The sequence below is a fragment of the Dendrobates tinctorius genome, unplaced genomic scaffold, assembly GCF_039654945.1.
Source record: "Dendrobates tinctorius isolate UK_male_01 unplaced genomic scaffold, ASM3965494v1 ptg000030l, whole genome shotgun sequence".
Taxonomy (NCBI): Eukaryota; Metazoa; Chordata; class Amphibia; order Anura; family Dendrobatidae; genus Dendrobates; species Dendrobates tinctorius.
The window spans coordinates 20,809,065-20,823,911 of NW_027361698.1; the positions used below are offsets into that span (position 1 = coordinate 20,809,065).

A 14,847-nucleotide genomic window follows, 5' to 3' on the forward strand; every position below is an offset into this window, starting at 1 on the left:
TTCTGCCATTGGTGTACATGCACTTTATGTATTTCTCTGTGCCTTTTTCGGCTTTTGAACAGACTGTCTCAACCCCTCCCCCGATGCCACCCACATTTAAATTACTTTGGCCAAGCTCACTATCTACAGTATCTTTCCCACGTCTAGAGTAACTGCCCCCCTAAGTCCCTGGTTTAAACACTCTTCCAACCTGCCCCCCGAGGAAGCAACAGTGAAACGCGCGTTAGGGCACCACCACATTGGTTTGGCACCATTATGGGTAAGAGGTGGTGGGATTGTTGTCTCATATGTACACATGACACCTTATAGGCCGTTACTACTATCCCTGACAACTGCCTTATATTAATATGTATATTAGGCTACAGGTGTTGCAAGTACAGTTGGTCAGGCATAATGTAATTACCTCTTGTTCCATTATCATGTGATTAGTGGGAGTACTTCACTACATGCATATTACATGCATATATATATACATATATATATATACTAATTGGATATTATGCACTATGCACTTTAGTAATTAACATATATTAGCTTGCATGTCTGGAATTCCCCCATGTGTTTGTAGTGTTTGCCTTCCTTTGCTCCATGATTACATTGCTGCCCGCCTGTCTTTCAATACAAACTGACATCCACAGTATGGACTTAGTTTATTGTCTGCATTTTTTTCGTTTGTGTGTAATATTTTTGATTAATAAATATATTTGTAAATTAACATGACAACTGACAAGCCTTGGACTATTAATATTTAGATATACCTTTGAGGTTTATCTATACCTTTATTAGGATGTTAAAACTCTCTGTATCTCTCATGCATTCCCTATAGCTTTTTTGAGAGTATCCTTTGCTTAGGAATATGTATTTTGCTTTATTGCATCAGTTTCGGTAAGTTTTTACTACTCCTCCAACCTTCTAGCCACCCCCCAGTACAGCTGCACCCTCCCCATTCAGGTGCAGCCTATCCCTAGAGTAGAGCCTCTAGCCATCATACTGTACATATGGAGCTGTAGGAGTCCAGTACTGTATATAGGGAACTGTGGAGGCCATCAAACTGTGTGTGTATATATACACTCACTGGCCACTTTATTAGGTACACCTGTCCAACTGTGTGTTAAGACTTAATTTCTAATCAGCCAATCACATGGCGGCAACTCAGTGCATTTAGGCATGTAGACATGGTCAAGACAATCTCCTGCAGTTCAAACCGAGCATCAGTATGGGGAAGAAAGGTGATTTGAGTGCCTTTGAACGTGGCATGATTGTTGGTGCCAGAAGGGCTGGTCTGAGAATTTCAGAAACTGCTGATCTACTGGGATTTTCACGCACAACCATCTCTAGGGTTTACAGAGAATGGTCCGAAAAAGAAAAAAAATCCAGTGAGCGGCAGTTCTGTGGCCGGAAATGCCATGTTGATGCCAGAGGTCAGAGGAGAATGGGCAGACTGGTTCGAGCTGATAGAAAGGCAACAGTGACTCAAATTGCCACCCGTTACAACCAAGGTAGGCAGAAGAGCATCTCTGAACGCACAGTGCGTCGAACTTTGAGGCAGATGGGCTACAGCAGCAGAAGACCACACTGGGTACCACTCCTCTCAGCTAAGAACAGGAAACTGAGGCTACAATTTGCACAAGCTCATCGAAATTGGACAGAAGATTGGAAAAACGTTGCCTGGTCTGATGAGTCTCGATTTCTGCTGCGACATTCGGATGGTAGGGTCAGAATTTGGCATAAACAACATGAAAGCATGGATCCATCCTGCCTTGTATCAACGGTTCAGGCTGGTGGTGGTGGTGTCATGGTGTGGGGAATTTTTTCTGGGCACTCTTTGGGCCCCTTGGTACCAATTGAGCATCGTTGCAACGCCACAGCCTACCTGAGTATTGTTGCTGACCATGTCCATCCCTTTATGACCACAATGTACCCAACATCTGATGGCTACTTTCAGCAGGATAATGCGCCATGTCATAAAGCTCGAATCATCTCAGATTGGTTTCTTGAACATGACAATGAGTTTACTGTACTCAAATGGCCTCCTCAGTCACCAGATCTCAATCCAATAGAGCATCTTTGGGATGTGGTGGAACGGGAGATTCACATCAGGGATGTGCAGCCGACAAATCTGCGCCAACTGTGTGATGCCATCATGTCAATATGGTCCAAAATCTCTGAGGAATGCTTCCAGCACCTTGTTGAATCTCTGCCACGAAGAATTGAGGCAGTTCTGAAGGCAAAAGGGGGTCCAACCCCTTACTAGCATGGTGTACCTAATAAAGTGGCCAGTGAGTGTATATATATATATATATATATATATATATATATAGTACAGACCAAAAGTTTGGACACACCTTCTTATTCAAAGAGTTTCCTTTATTTTCATGACTATGAAAATTGTAGATTCACTTTGAAGGCATCAAGACTATGAATTAACACATGTGGAATTATATAATTAACAAAAAAGTGTGAAACAACTGAAAATATGTCTTTTATTCTAGGTTCTTCAAAGTAGCCACCTTTCGCTTTGATTACTGCTTTGCACACTCTTGGCATTCTGTTGATGAGCTTCAAGAGGTAGTCACCGGAAATGGTTTTCACTTCACAGGTGTGCCCTGTCAGGTTTAATAAGTGGGATTTCTTGCCTTATAAATGGTGTTGGGACTATCAGTTGTGTTGTGCAGAAGTCTGGTGGATACACAGCTGATAGTCCTACTGAATAGACTGTTAGAATTTGTATTATGGCAAGAAAAAAGCAACTAAGAAAAGAAAAACGAGTGGCCATCATTACTTTCTGAAATGAAGGTTAGTCAGTCCGAAAAATTGGGAAAACTTTGAAAGTGTCCTCAAGTGCATTGGCAAAAACCGTCAAGTGCTACAAAGAAACTGGCTCACATGAGGACCGCCCCAGGAAAGGAAGACCAAGAGTCACCTCTGCTGCGGAGGATAAGTTCATCCAAGTCACCAGCCTCAGAAATCGCAGGTTAACAGCAGCTCAGAATATAGACCAGGTCAATACCACACAAAGTTCTATCAGCAGACACATCTCTACAACAACTGTTAAGAGGAGACTTTGTGCAGCAGGCCTTCATGGTAAAATAGCTGCTAGGAAACCACTGCTAAGGACAGGCAACAAGCAGAAGAGACTTGTTTGGGCTAAAGAACACAAGGAAAGGAAATCAGACCAGTGGAAATCTGTGCTTTGGTCTGATGAGTCCAAATTTGAGATCTCAGGTTCCAACCACCGTGTCTTTGTGCAACGCAGAAAAGGTGAACGGATGGACTCTACATGCCTGGTTCCCACCTTGAAGCATGGAGGAGGAGCTGTGATGGTGTGGGGGTGCTTTGCTGGTGACACTGTTGTGGAGTTATTCAAAATTGAAGGCATACTGAACCAGCATGGCTACCACAGCATCTTGCAGCGGCATGCTATTCCATCCGGTTTGCGCTTAGTTGAACCATCATTTATTTTTCAACAGGACAATGACCCCAAACACACCTCCAGGCTGTGTAAGGGCTATTTGACCAAGAAGGAGAGTGATGGGGTGCTACGCCAGATGACCTGGCCTCCAAAGTCACCAGACCTGAACCCAATTGAGATGGTTTGGGGTGAGTTGGACCGCAGAGTGAAGGTAAAAGGGCCAACAAGTGCTAAGCATCTCTGGGAACTCCTTCAAGACTGTTGGAAGATCATTTCCGGTGACTACCTCTTGAAGCTCATCAACAGAATGCCAAGAGTGTGCAAAGCAGTAATCAAAGCAAAAGGTGGCTAGTTTGAAGAACCTAGAATATAAGACTATTTTCAGTTGTTTCACACTTTTTTTGGTAATTATATAATTCCACATGTGTTAATTCATAGTTTTGATGCCTTCAGAGTGAATCTACAATTTTTATAGTCATGAAAATAAAGAAAACTCTTTGAATGAGAAGGTGTGTCCAAACTTTTGGTCTGTACTATATATATATATAAACAAAAAATCACTGGGTAGAGAAGGGTTTAACTTATATCTTCCCTGCAGCCTCTTGCTTCCCGTCATGGTGCAGTGCAGGGAAGTATTAGGCTAAGTTCACACATAGCGGAACTCTCGCAGAAATTACCGCGAGAGTTCCGGAATTCCATTCCAAGGGAAAATCGCATTTTAAATTCCCGCGATTTTTCCGTGAAAAAACTATAGCATTTTGCAAGCATAATTAATTTGCAAAATGCTAGCGTTTTCCAGCGATCTATAGCATAGCTTGGAGAACTGATTGACAGGTTGGTAACACTCGTCAAACATAGTGTTTGACAAGTGTGACCAACTTTTTACTACTGAGGCAGCCTATGCAGCATCAGTAGTAAAAGATAAAATGTAAAAAAATAATAAAAAAATAAAAAATGGAGTTATTCTTACCTTCCGGCGTCCCGCGCAGCCTTCCCGCTTCTCTCCACGCTCCTGTTCCCAGTAATCCTTTGCGAAAATGCCCGCGATGACGTCCGTTCTCGCGGGATCGCGACGTCTCGCGGTAATTCGCGATGACGTCGCGCGAATGACCGCAAGACTTCGCGATCCCGCGAGAATGGACGCCATTGCGGGCATTTTCGCAAAGGATTACTGGGAACGAGAGCGTGGAGAGAGGCGGGAAGGCTGCGCGGGACGTCGGAAGGTAAGAATAACACCATTTTTTATTTTAAATTCTATTTTTTACAGGGATATGGTAGCCAAAGCCCAGAGGACAGTCTCCTCTCCTCCGGACCGTGGGTACCATCCGCAATTGTTCTGCTTACTTTCCGCATGGTGTGCACAGCCACTTGCGGGAAGTAAGCGGAACAATGCATTCCTATGGGTGCGGGATTGCCGCGATTCCGCAAAATTAATGAGCATGCTGCGTTTTTTACCGTGAAGCGATTCCACTGCGGTAAAAACCGCAGCATTAGCACAGCATTGCAGAATCCCTTTGGAATGCATGGGATGCTTATTTTTCGCATTTTCGCGGCAAAATCGCGCGGTTAAAACCGCAGCTGAAACGCGAAAAAAACGCCACGTGTGAACTCAGCCTTACAGTCATCATTTACTATACAAAGAGCAGGCTGTAATCATTGCCATCACATTGATTGACAACCTCCTTTGCACAAGCTGCAGAGCTGGATGTCACTGAAAGTGCTGGAGAGTGAGTCCACTGCCCCTGCACATGCATTGTCATGATGAGTGGAAGCAAGCGGCTTCAGGAGGATAAAAACTAAGTTCCTGGACTTTACAGGCTTCTTGTAAATCTTGTCATCTGATAGTAGATTGATAAGTGATACTCCAATTCCACTAGAGATTCCTCTACATGTTGCTTAAAAAATGTTTGAAATTATATATAATTACTTAAAAAATTTAAACATTGAGGAAAATTTGGAGTATACCTTTATTACTGTTGATCATGTGTATACAGTATAATCAGTTTAACGCATAATTAACTTGTGGATGATCTTGTAGAGATGATCAAACATCAAGTTTTGCAATAAGTTGTCTTCCAACATGACGACTTATCCATTCAAAGTAGTGGGCGACTTTTGTGTACACTCCAGGGTAACCAGGTTCACCACAGTTCTCCCCCCAGCTTACTATCCCCCATACGTATGCCACCTTCCCAGTGTAACATATCAAGGGTCCTCCTGAGTCGCCTTTGCAGGAATCTATTGATCCATCGTAAGTCCCTGAAACGGTAAAGCAGAAACAACTGTATATTATAACGCTTCATTTTGTTTGAATGACTTCATAGTTTTAAACATAAAATATTTCAATATAGTGTGTAATAATCTTAGACTGGATTTTTATATAGAATTGTGAATTGTGTGAGTTGCAATCATTTACAATACAAATGTAGATTAATTAGAGAACATCACATCAAAAGTGAGATTTGACAGCTCAGTCAGTGCCACAGGTTCCTATACAAAATATAGAAGTCACACACGTAGCGACCGTGGTGATATGCATAATGCAGCTGCACGTGAAAAATACATTTTACCTTCTGTGAACTGCATAGGCAGCAAATGAGATGACTAAGGCCGCACTGTGCGCTTTCACTTGTAATTTTGTAAGAGAGGCAAAGTTCTGTTTGGAAGCTGTCCCAAACTTACAAACGTGTTCCTTGTAAAAAAAAAAAAAACTACCAATGTCATCAAGTTTTTACATATATTTTCTAACCTTAACTAGGGCTAGGGTTAGGACCAGAGATGGAGTTAGCGCTTGGGTTAGAGCTCACACTATTGTTAAGGCTAGGACTAGGTTAGTGTTAGACTTGAGAATAGGGTTAGGACTAGGGTTAGGGTTAAGACTTGGGTTAGAACTAGGGTAAAGACAAGTGTTAGAAATAGAGTAATAAATGTCACGCTGTGATGGTTTTTGGTAATGAAGGGGGGCCTCAAGCTGTCCCTGGAACTGGGACCCTACGTAACCTCTTCAGCGCCAAAAGAAACAAAGTCCATTTAATATGAGGAACAAAACACACAGGCTAAATGGAAGACCTGCGATTCACAGTACATAAACATTGCCTAACCCAGATCTCCCAGGTGGACGTGACACACTTGCAACATAAAACAGTTGCATTAAAAAAACACAAAAATGTAATAAATATATTGTGTAAATTTTTATTTTGAACTGAATAAGAGGTTTAATACTAAACAGGTGCATTGGACACAAGGATCACTAACGGTCCATGGGTTAGGTTATGTTCCCATGATCAGGAAGTAGCAGCATTTGGATGCAGCGTATTTTTGCTGTGCCCAAAACGCTGCGTTCTATTCACGTAGGTTAGTCCTCATGTGTTCACAAATTTACCGCATCCTATACATTCTATTGTGTAAATTTCTGTTGCGGAGACTAGCGTTTCCGCAAGAGACGTTGACATTCTGCGGCTCTGAAAGACGTGCTGTATGTCAGTGTCTGCAGCTGATCCGCAGGTGCACAGACGCACAGTGGGAATGGGATATCTCTAAATCCCATCCACTATGGTGTAACAGCTGGCCGTTGCGTTTCTGATGCTGTATAAATACGCAGCGTCAAACTTGCAGTAAATCTTGAATGTGGGGACATACCCTACGAGGATGTAAAATACTTGCCTTGCCCCAAGTGCGGGCAACCTGTGTTGTGCTACAGCAGGCAGCAGCTCTTTTTTGGCTGAGAAAAGAGTTTGTAGACAGGCGGTCAGAAAGGAAGCAGGCGCTGTCCTCTTGCCACAATCCATCGCCACAGCTTGGATATGACAGCTTTGCAGGAAAGGCAAATAAGTGTAACATGTATGTATATAATGTGTGTGTAATGTGTTTATAGTATATGTGTTATTTACACACACACTTAATATATGTACAAAAAGTATACATGCGTGTAATAGATGTATTGTATCATAACAGTACTATATATGTGTGTACTATGTATGTGTGTGGCCTCTCACTATGTACGGTATGTAACATCTGGAGTGTGCATGTGGTGGTAGTGATGAAATGTTTAGTTACAGATCTGGGTATAAACAACAGCAGTATACCAATCTGCAGAACTAATGCAGTGTGTGGAAAGTGGCAGTAAGAGTTAGGCCATGGTGCACCACAAAACTGCCATCATTTTATTGTAAATCTAACATCAGTTGACCTATTATTCCATCTTTTACTGTCCGCTCAGAGCCATACACTTTTTGGATGTTTTCCTTACAAGTGCTACAGGTGTAGAGATGAGTGTTTGCTTTTACTGTACCTGTAAAATCTGCAACTTCTCATTATTTGCTAGATTTGGAAAGTGTTGTGAAAAGCGATTGTGATCGCCAAAGACAACATACATTAGACCAGATTTATTAAATAGAATAGGAGGAAGTGACACAAATTTTGGCACAAATCTGTACCTGTGCAGGTGTTGATTTAATTTCCTGTCCAACAAGTAAAAATGCTCCAAAAGTATTAATCCCTTCACTATGGAAACGCAGGCTAATCTGCAGGCCCCATGTTATAGAGGAGGGGGAGCTCAGCAGATTTATATATACAGTGTGTCTGTAAGGTCATGGTGCACTTTTGACCAATCACTGGAAAGCAACAAAAGACAATAGAAATGTGTAATCTGCTCCAAATAAATGTAACACTCTCCCAGTTTCACACCTATTCAGTGCAGTTCGATGTGCGCTCCATTTGTTGCCCGACACACATCCAAACGATAGTGAAGTTCTTGCCACACACGGGTAAGGACGTCTGGTGTAACAGTGAATAACAACTGTGATTCTCTGAATTAAGTGATTAATGTCGTTGATACGTTCAATGTACACATGTTGCTTCACATAACCCCAAAAGTAAAAGTCTAAGGGCGTCAGATCCGGGGATCGTGGTGGCCATGGCTTGACAGAACCCCTGCCTATCCACCGCTGGGGGAATGTTCTATCCAGAATCTCACAAACAATGGTGGCGTAGTGTGGAGGAGCGCCGTCCTGTTGAAAGATGACACCTTCTGGAAATTGTGGCACTGTATACAATTCCAACATGTCAAGATACTTGTTTGCCGTCACAGACTGCTCTTATCATGCATCAGGCCACACCACACGTGCACTTTAGGGGTGTTACATTCGCACTCACCGTAGGCATGAGGATGTTCAGCAGCCCACATTCGGACGATATGGCAATGAACATGTCCACAGATATGGAAGGTCGCCTCATCGCTAAACACAATCTTCTGCAAAAATCTTGCATCATTGTCGATCTCATTAAGCATATGTGTAGCAAAGGCCCATTGTTTGGGTCTATCCGCCGGTTTGATAGCGTGCAACAGCCGCAATTCTTTAACACCTTATGAACTGTAGTCTTGCTCAGGTGTAATTGTTGAGCACACGCACAGATTTTTTTAGGGCTCCTTAGGTAGCTATCCCGTATAGCCTCTACAGACTCGTCACTGACTGATGGCCTACCAGAACGGGGTTTCTCCACCAAACTGCTGGTTTCCTTCAACTGCTTATCCCACCGAGTAATGTTATTCCTATGTGATGGCGCTTCGTTATAAACGCGCCGATATTCACGTAGCACTTTGGTCACAGATTCGAATTTAGCGAGCCACAGAACACACTGAACTTTCCTCTGTACCGTCCACATCTCGACTGGCATGGGCTACTCGCTGTATACACGGTGTTACGTCATCATTTGCGCATGTGCACATGCAGCCACATCATCCTACAGAAACTGGGAGAGTTTTCCTTTTATTTGGAGCAGATTTCACACTTCTATCGTGTTTTGTTGCTTTCCTGTGACTGGTCAAAAGTGCACCATGACTTTACGGACACACTGTATATAGTTTGGTGAGAAAAGATTCAGCAAAACCTGTGTTTTGATAATTTAATCCTCTGCTCAATCAAGACTATAAGGCTATGTGCGCATGTTGCGGATTTGCTTGTGGAAATTTCTGTGTGGATTCTGCATCTCTTGGCAGAAAATGCAGTGGAAAATCTGCTCATTTTTTATGTGGTTTTGTTGCGGATTTTCATGCGGTTTTGTTTGCATTTTTGTAGATCCATAGAGCTAAATAAAGACATATTATATATAAAAAAGAATTGTGATGTCATTTCCTTGCTCAACCTCTTCTTTTTCATTCTCCATTGAAGACCATAATATCGTTACATACCATGTTCAAATTTATAATGTTTACACACACAAAACAAATATGAGTGAATATATATATTTATATACATATATATATATATATTGTGGCAGGGCTAAGGGTCGTGTAATCGATGGGAGATATGTGTCTCATAAATGGCTTGTCTCTATAATGTAAGGCAGAAGTAAAGCATAACAGATATTGTTATTGTTTTTGTTTGAAGGACCTGTGGTGAGGTCACAGTCAGGTGACCAGTCAGCTGCTGGGAACGTGGGTGTGGCTACAGCCTTATAATGTGGCCTGCTCCTGAACCAAGGAGTTGTGTGTGGGGAGGACTAAGCCTCCCATGTGTGCTGAGACTCCTGCTCTGAGTCTACAACTACGGACATTGTGTTATTTTGCCTGAGCTAAAAGGCTATTTGTTTGCTGTTACGTTGCCTTGTGCGTTTATGCCGTGAATAAACTGCAAGCACTGTGGAAGAACCTGTCTCACATTTGTCTCCCGCTGCACCTAAGCGAGCCACATCCCCACAATTGGTGGAGAATGCGGGCAGCGGTCCCAGCAGAGACTTGCGACAGTTGCTGCATGTCCTGGGTGAAGTTTGCAGCGGGGCAGCAAGCATTGCCTGGAATCATGGAGGACCTCATGAAACACCTGGTCCAGTCCCAGGCACTGCAGCAGGAAACCAACAAGCTGTTGTTACAGCAGATCCAGCAAAGCCAGCAGGAGCAGCGGCAGCAGTTCCAGCAAAGCCAGCAGGAACAACGGCAGCAGATGCAGCTTCTGGCAACCGCCATCCAGGAGGGCAGGACGAGCGCCCCAACCCCAGGTCGGGCTGATGCCACCGACGTCGAGAAGGCGGTAAGACGCGCATTACAAAAAATGACCCCTGAGGATGATGTGGAGGCCTTCCTGACGGTGTTTGAGAGGGTGGCTGAGAGGGAAAAACTTCAGCCAGAGCGGTGGGCGGAGGTACTGGCCCCTTACCTAACGGGGGAGCCCCAGAAGGGTACCTGACGGTACAAGATGCCAGAGAGTATCCCAAATTAAAAGCGGAAATTCTCGCCCGCTTGGGGGTAACAATGACTACCAGGGCACAGAGAGTGCATCGTTGGGCCTATCACCGGGACAAACCCCCGCGCTCCCAAATGTTTGACCTGTTGCACCTGGTCCAGAAATGGCTGCAGCCAGAGTCGGCTTCCCCTGCACAGATGGTAGAGCGAGTTGTGATGGATCGGTTTGTGCATTCTCTGCCGAGACCTCTACAGACTTGGGTTGCCCAGGGTGATCCCCAAAATGCTGATGAACTGGTTGGGCTGGTCGAGAGATACCAGGGGATGGAAGGTTCCTTGGGGAAGCAGCCCATTCCATATTGGGGGTCCCAGCAGGGGGCGGAGTCACAAAAAGGGGTGGTGCGTCCAAGGTCAAAAGGGGCGGGGGAGGCGGTGCCCAAGGTCCCCTCGGGTGTTATTTGCTGGAAGTGTCATGGGCCAGGACATATAGCGGCCCGTTGTCCCCAGACCACCGAGCAGATGGACTGCAGCATGGGACGCCGTAGTTCATACTACGCATATCCAGCTTGCAGTGTGAACTCGCTACCTAACAAGGGGCCACAAGCGTGTCCCGTGAAGGTGAACGGTCGAGCAGTAATGGCGCTTCTGGACTCCGGGAGCTTGGTGACACTTGTGAGGGCCAGTTTTCCTCTAAACATACTCCCGGGTAAAAAGATTGGTGTTCGGTGCATACATGGCGATGCAAAGGACTACCCTATGGCTAGGGTGAAGATTGAAACGGCGCATGGCACCGAGTCGCATGAAGTTGGCGTTGTTCGAGACTTGTTGCATCCCATAATTATTGGCCGGGATTTCTGTCTGTTTTGGGATCTGTGGGGGATGGGTTCTGAGTGTGCTAGCAAGAGCAGGGAACCAATCCACCCCACTGAGGTATCGCCACCACCAGAGGCAGACGAGTTCCCTTTGTGTCCTTGTTGGGGATGAAGAGGAAGGGTCCCCTGTACCTGACATCCCGGAGTTAGGGGTGGCCGGGGAGAATTTTGGGACTGCCCAACATAGGGACCCCACACTAAGGGAAGCCTTTAACAATGTCACCGTCATTAATGGGGTTGCACAAGAGCCGGGAGCAGACACAAGGTTTCCCCATTTTATGTTGAGTGGGGAATTGTTGTACCGGGTCACGAAAATAAGGGAGGAGGTGGCAGAGCAGTTAATAGTACCAGGCCCCCTATAGACGAAAAGTGTTGGACATGGCCCATTCACACATCTTGGGGGGACACCTGGGGGTGGAAAAAACCCAGGAACGGATTGTACAGAGGTTCTATTGGCCTGGGTGTCACCGGGAAATAGTAAACTATTGCAGGTCCTGCCCGACATGTCAGTTAACTGCCCCCACATCTCATTTTCGGAACCCTCTTGTGCCACTGCCCATTATTGAGGTGCCATTTGAGAGAATTGCCATGGACTTGGTCGGTCCCTTAGTTAAATCAGCTCGGGGCCATCAGTATATATTAGTCATCCTGGACTATGCCACACGCTATCCTGAGGCCATTCCCCTGAGAAACTCCTCTGCGAAGAGTATAGCCCGTGAGCTGGTCCATGTGTTTTCCCGGACGGGTTTGCCGAAGGAGATCCTGACCGACCAGGGGACACCTTTTATGAGCAAGGTGATGAGAGAATTGTGCAGAGTCTTGCAAATTTCCCAGCTGAGGACTTCAGTGTACCATCCACAGTCAGATGGCCTTGTTGAGAGGTTTAACAAGACCCTGAAGAGCATGCTGAGAAAAGTCATAGAGGAAGATGGTAGAGACTGGGATTGTCTCTTACCGTATTTACTGTTTTCTATCCGTGAAGTTCCCCAGGCCTCCACGGGGTTCTCCCCCTTCGAGCTTCTGTACGGCCGGCATCCGCGAGGTCTCCTAGATATAGCCAAGGAAACCTGGGAAGCCGAAGTCACGCCCCACAGAAGCGTCATTGAGCATGTGGCACTGATGCAGCAGAGGGTTGCAAAGGTGATGCCCATTGTTAAAGAACATCTCCGCCAGGCACAAGAGGCTCAGGCCAGGGTCTACAACCGGTCAGCCAGAGTGAGGCAGTTCAATCCGGGAGACCGAGTTCTCGTGCTAATCCCGACGGTGGAAAGTAAGTTCTTGGCCAAGTGGCAAGGGCCATATGAGGTGGTGGAGAAACTGGGAGACGTAAACTACAAGATCCACCAACCCGGAAGACGGAAGCCATACCAGGTTTACCATGTTAACCTTATCAAGCCGTGGCAAGATAGAGAGCCAGCGGTAACTCCGTGCTTGCTGGGCAACCTAGAAGGGGAGGTTGGAGCCGTTACCATAGCGGAGACTCTATCGAAGGCTCAGAAGCAGCAGTGCCGGGAGTTACTCCAGAAAAACCGGGACCTGTTCTCAGAGTTGCCGGGGCGCACGAAGGTGGTGGAGCACGAAATTCTGACCGAGCCACATGTGCGGGTGAACGTGAAACCATATCGTATTCCTGAGGCCCGGCGAGAGGTAATCTCCAAGGAGGTGCAGCGTATGTTGAAGCTCGGGGTCATTGAGGAATCCAAGAGCGGCTGGTCGAGCCCGATTGTCCTGGTCCCAAAACCTGATGGTGAATGGAGGTTCTGCAACGATTACCGGAAGCTGAATGAGGTCTCCAAGTTCGACGCTTATCCCACGCGTTGATGAGCTCATCGAGAGACTTGGACCTGCCAGGTACATAACCACTTTGGATCTGACCAAGGGATATTGGCAGATCCCCATGGCACAGGAAGCCAAGGAGAAGACGGCATTCTCCACACCAGACGGGTGCTTCCAGTATGTCCGGATGCCGTTTGGCCTACAGGGAGCTCCAGCAACCTTCCAGAGGGCGATGGATAGAATCCTTGCACCTCATAAGCTATACGCTGCTGCATACCTGGATGATATCGTCATCTTTACCCCGGACTGGGAGACTCACCTGGAAAAGGTCCAAGCAGTGTTTGACGCTCTAAGAGAGGCAGGGTTTACAATAAACCCGAAGAAGTGTGCCTTGGGGAGAGAAGAAGCCAAGTACCTCGGATATGTAGTGGGGCGTGGCGAGATCAAACCCCAAATCAATAAAGTGGAGGCAATTCAAACATGGCCGAGACCTCTGTCAAAGAAGCAAGTTAAAGCCTTCCTGGGGATTGTGGGATATTACAGGAGGTTTATCCCAAACTTCGCCACAATGGCTGCACCTCTAACTGATCTGCTTAAAGGGACAAAGTCAGTGATGGTCAGCTGGTCCGAAGAAGCAGAGTCAGCCTTCCAAGAAATGAAGGGAGCGCTTTGTAAGCAACCCGTTTTGGTGGCCCCAGACTTTAAACGTGAATTTGTCCTCCAGACAGATGCCTCAGATGTCGGGGTAGGAGCTGTCCTTTCCCAAGAGATACGTGGGGAGGAGCATCCTGTTCTCTACTTGAGTAGGAAGTTGACTTCTTGTGAGAGAAATTACTCAGTTGTAGAGAAGGAGTGTTTGGCCATAAAATGGGCAGTGGACACATTACGGTACTACCTGGTGGGACGGAAGTTTAGGTTAATATCCGACCATGCCCCACTCAGGTGGATGAGGGAAACCAAGGGCAAGAATGCTAGGGTCACCCGCTGGTTCTTAGCCCTACAAGACTTCAGCTTCCATGTAGAGCATAGGGCCGGGAAGCTACATGGGAATGCCGATGCCCTCTCCAGAATCCCTTGCCTGGTAGGTGAAAGTGCCAAGCCCCACGGCTTTAGGCAGAGGGGGGAGGTATGTGGCAGGGCTAAGGGTCGTGTAATCGATGGGAGATATGTGTCTCATAAATGGCTTGTCTCTATAATGTAAGGCAGAAGTAAAGCATAACAGATATTGTTATTGTTTTTGTTTGAAGGACCTGTGGTGAGGTCACAGTCAGGTGACCAGTCAGCTGCTGGGAACGTGGGTGTGGCTACAGCCTTATAATGTGGCCTGCTCCTGAACCAAGGAGTTGTGTGTGGGGAGGACTAAGCCTCCCATGTGTGCTGAGACTCCTGCTCTGAGTCTACAACTACGGACATTGTGTTATTTTGCCTGAGCTAAAAGGCTATTTGTTTGCTGTTACGTTGCCTTGTGCGTTTATGCCGTGAATAAACTGCAAGCACTGTGGAAGAACCTGTCTCACATTTGTCTCCCGCTGCACCTAAGCGAGCCACATCCCCACAATATATATATATATAAAACCTACAAAAGACAAAATGAAAAAAACCCTGCT

General features: G+C 45.8%; 1 protein-coding gene across 1 annotated transcript in view; it reads right to left on the reverse strand.

Annotated features, from left to right (window-relative positions):
* Positions 1–5,360: 5,360 nt before the first annotated feature.
* The window catches only part of CFI (complement factor I), a 120,501-nt gene continuing 111,014 nt past the window's right edge, over positions 5,361–14,847 (reverse strand). Inside the window, exon 13 of the mRNA XM_073571959.1 lies at positions 5,361–5,671. Within this exon, the coding sequence (XP_073428060.1) occupies positions 5,457–5,671 (215 nt within the window). The 3' untranslated portion in view covers positions 5,361–5,456. The remainder of the gene's footprint in view (positions 5,672–14,847) is intronic.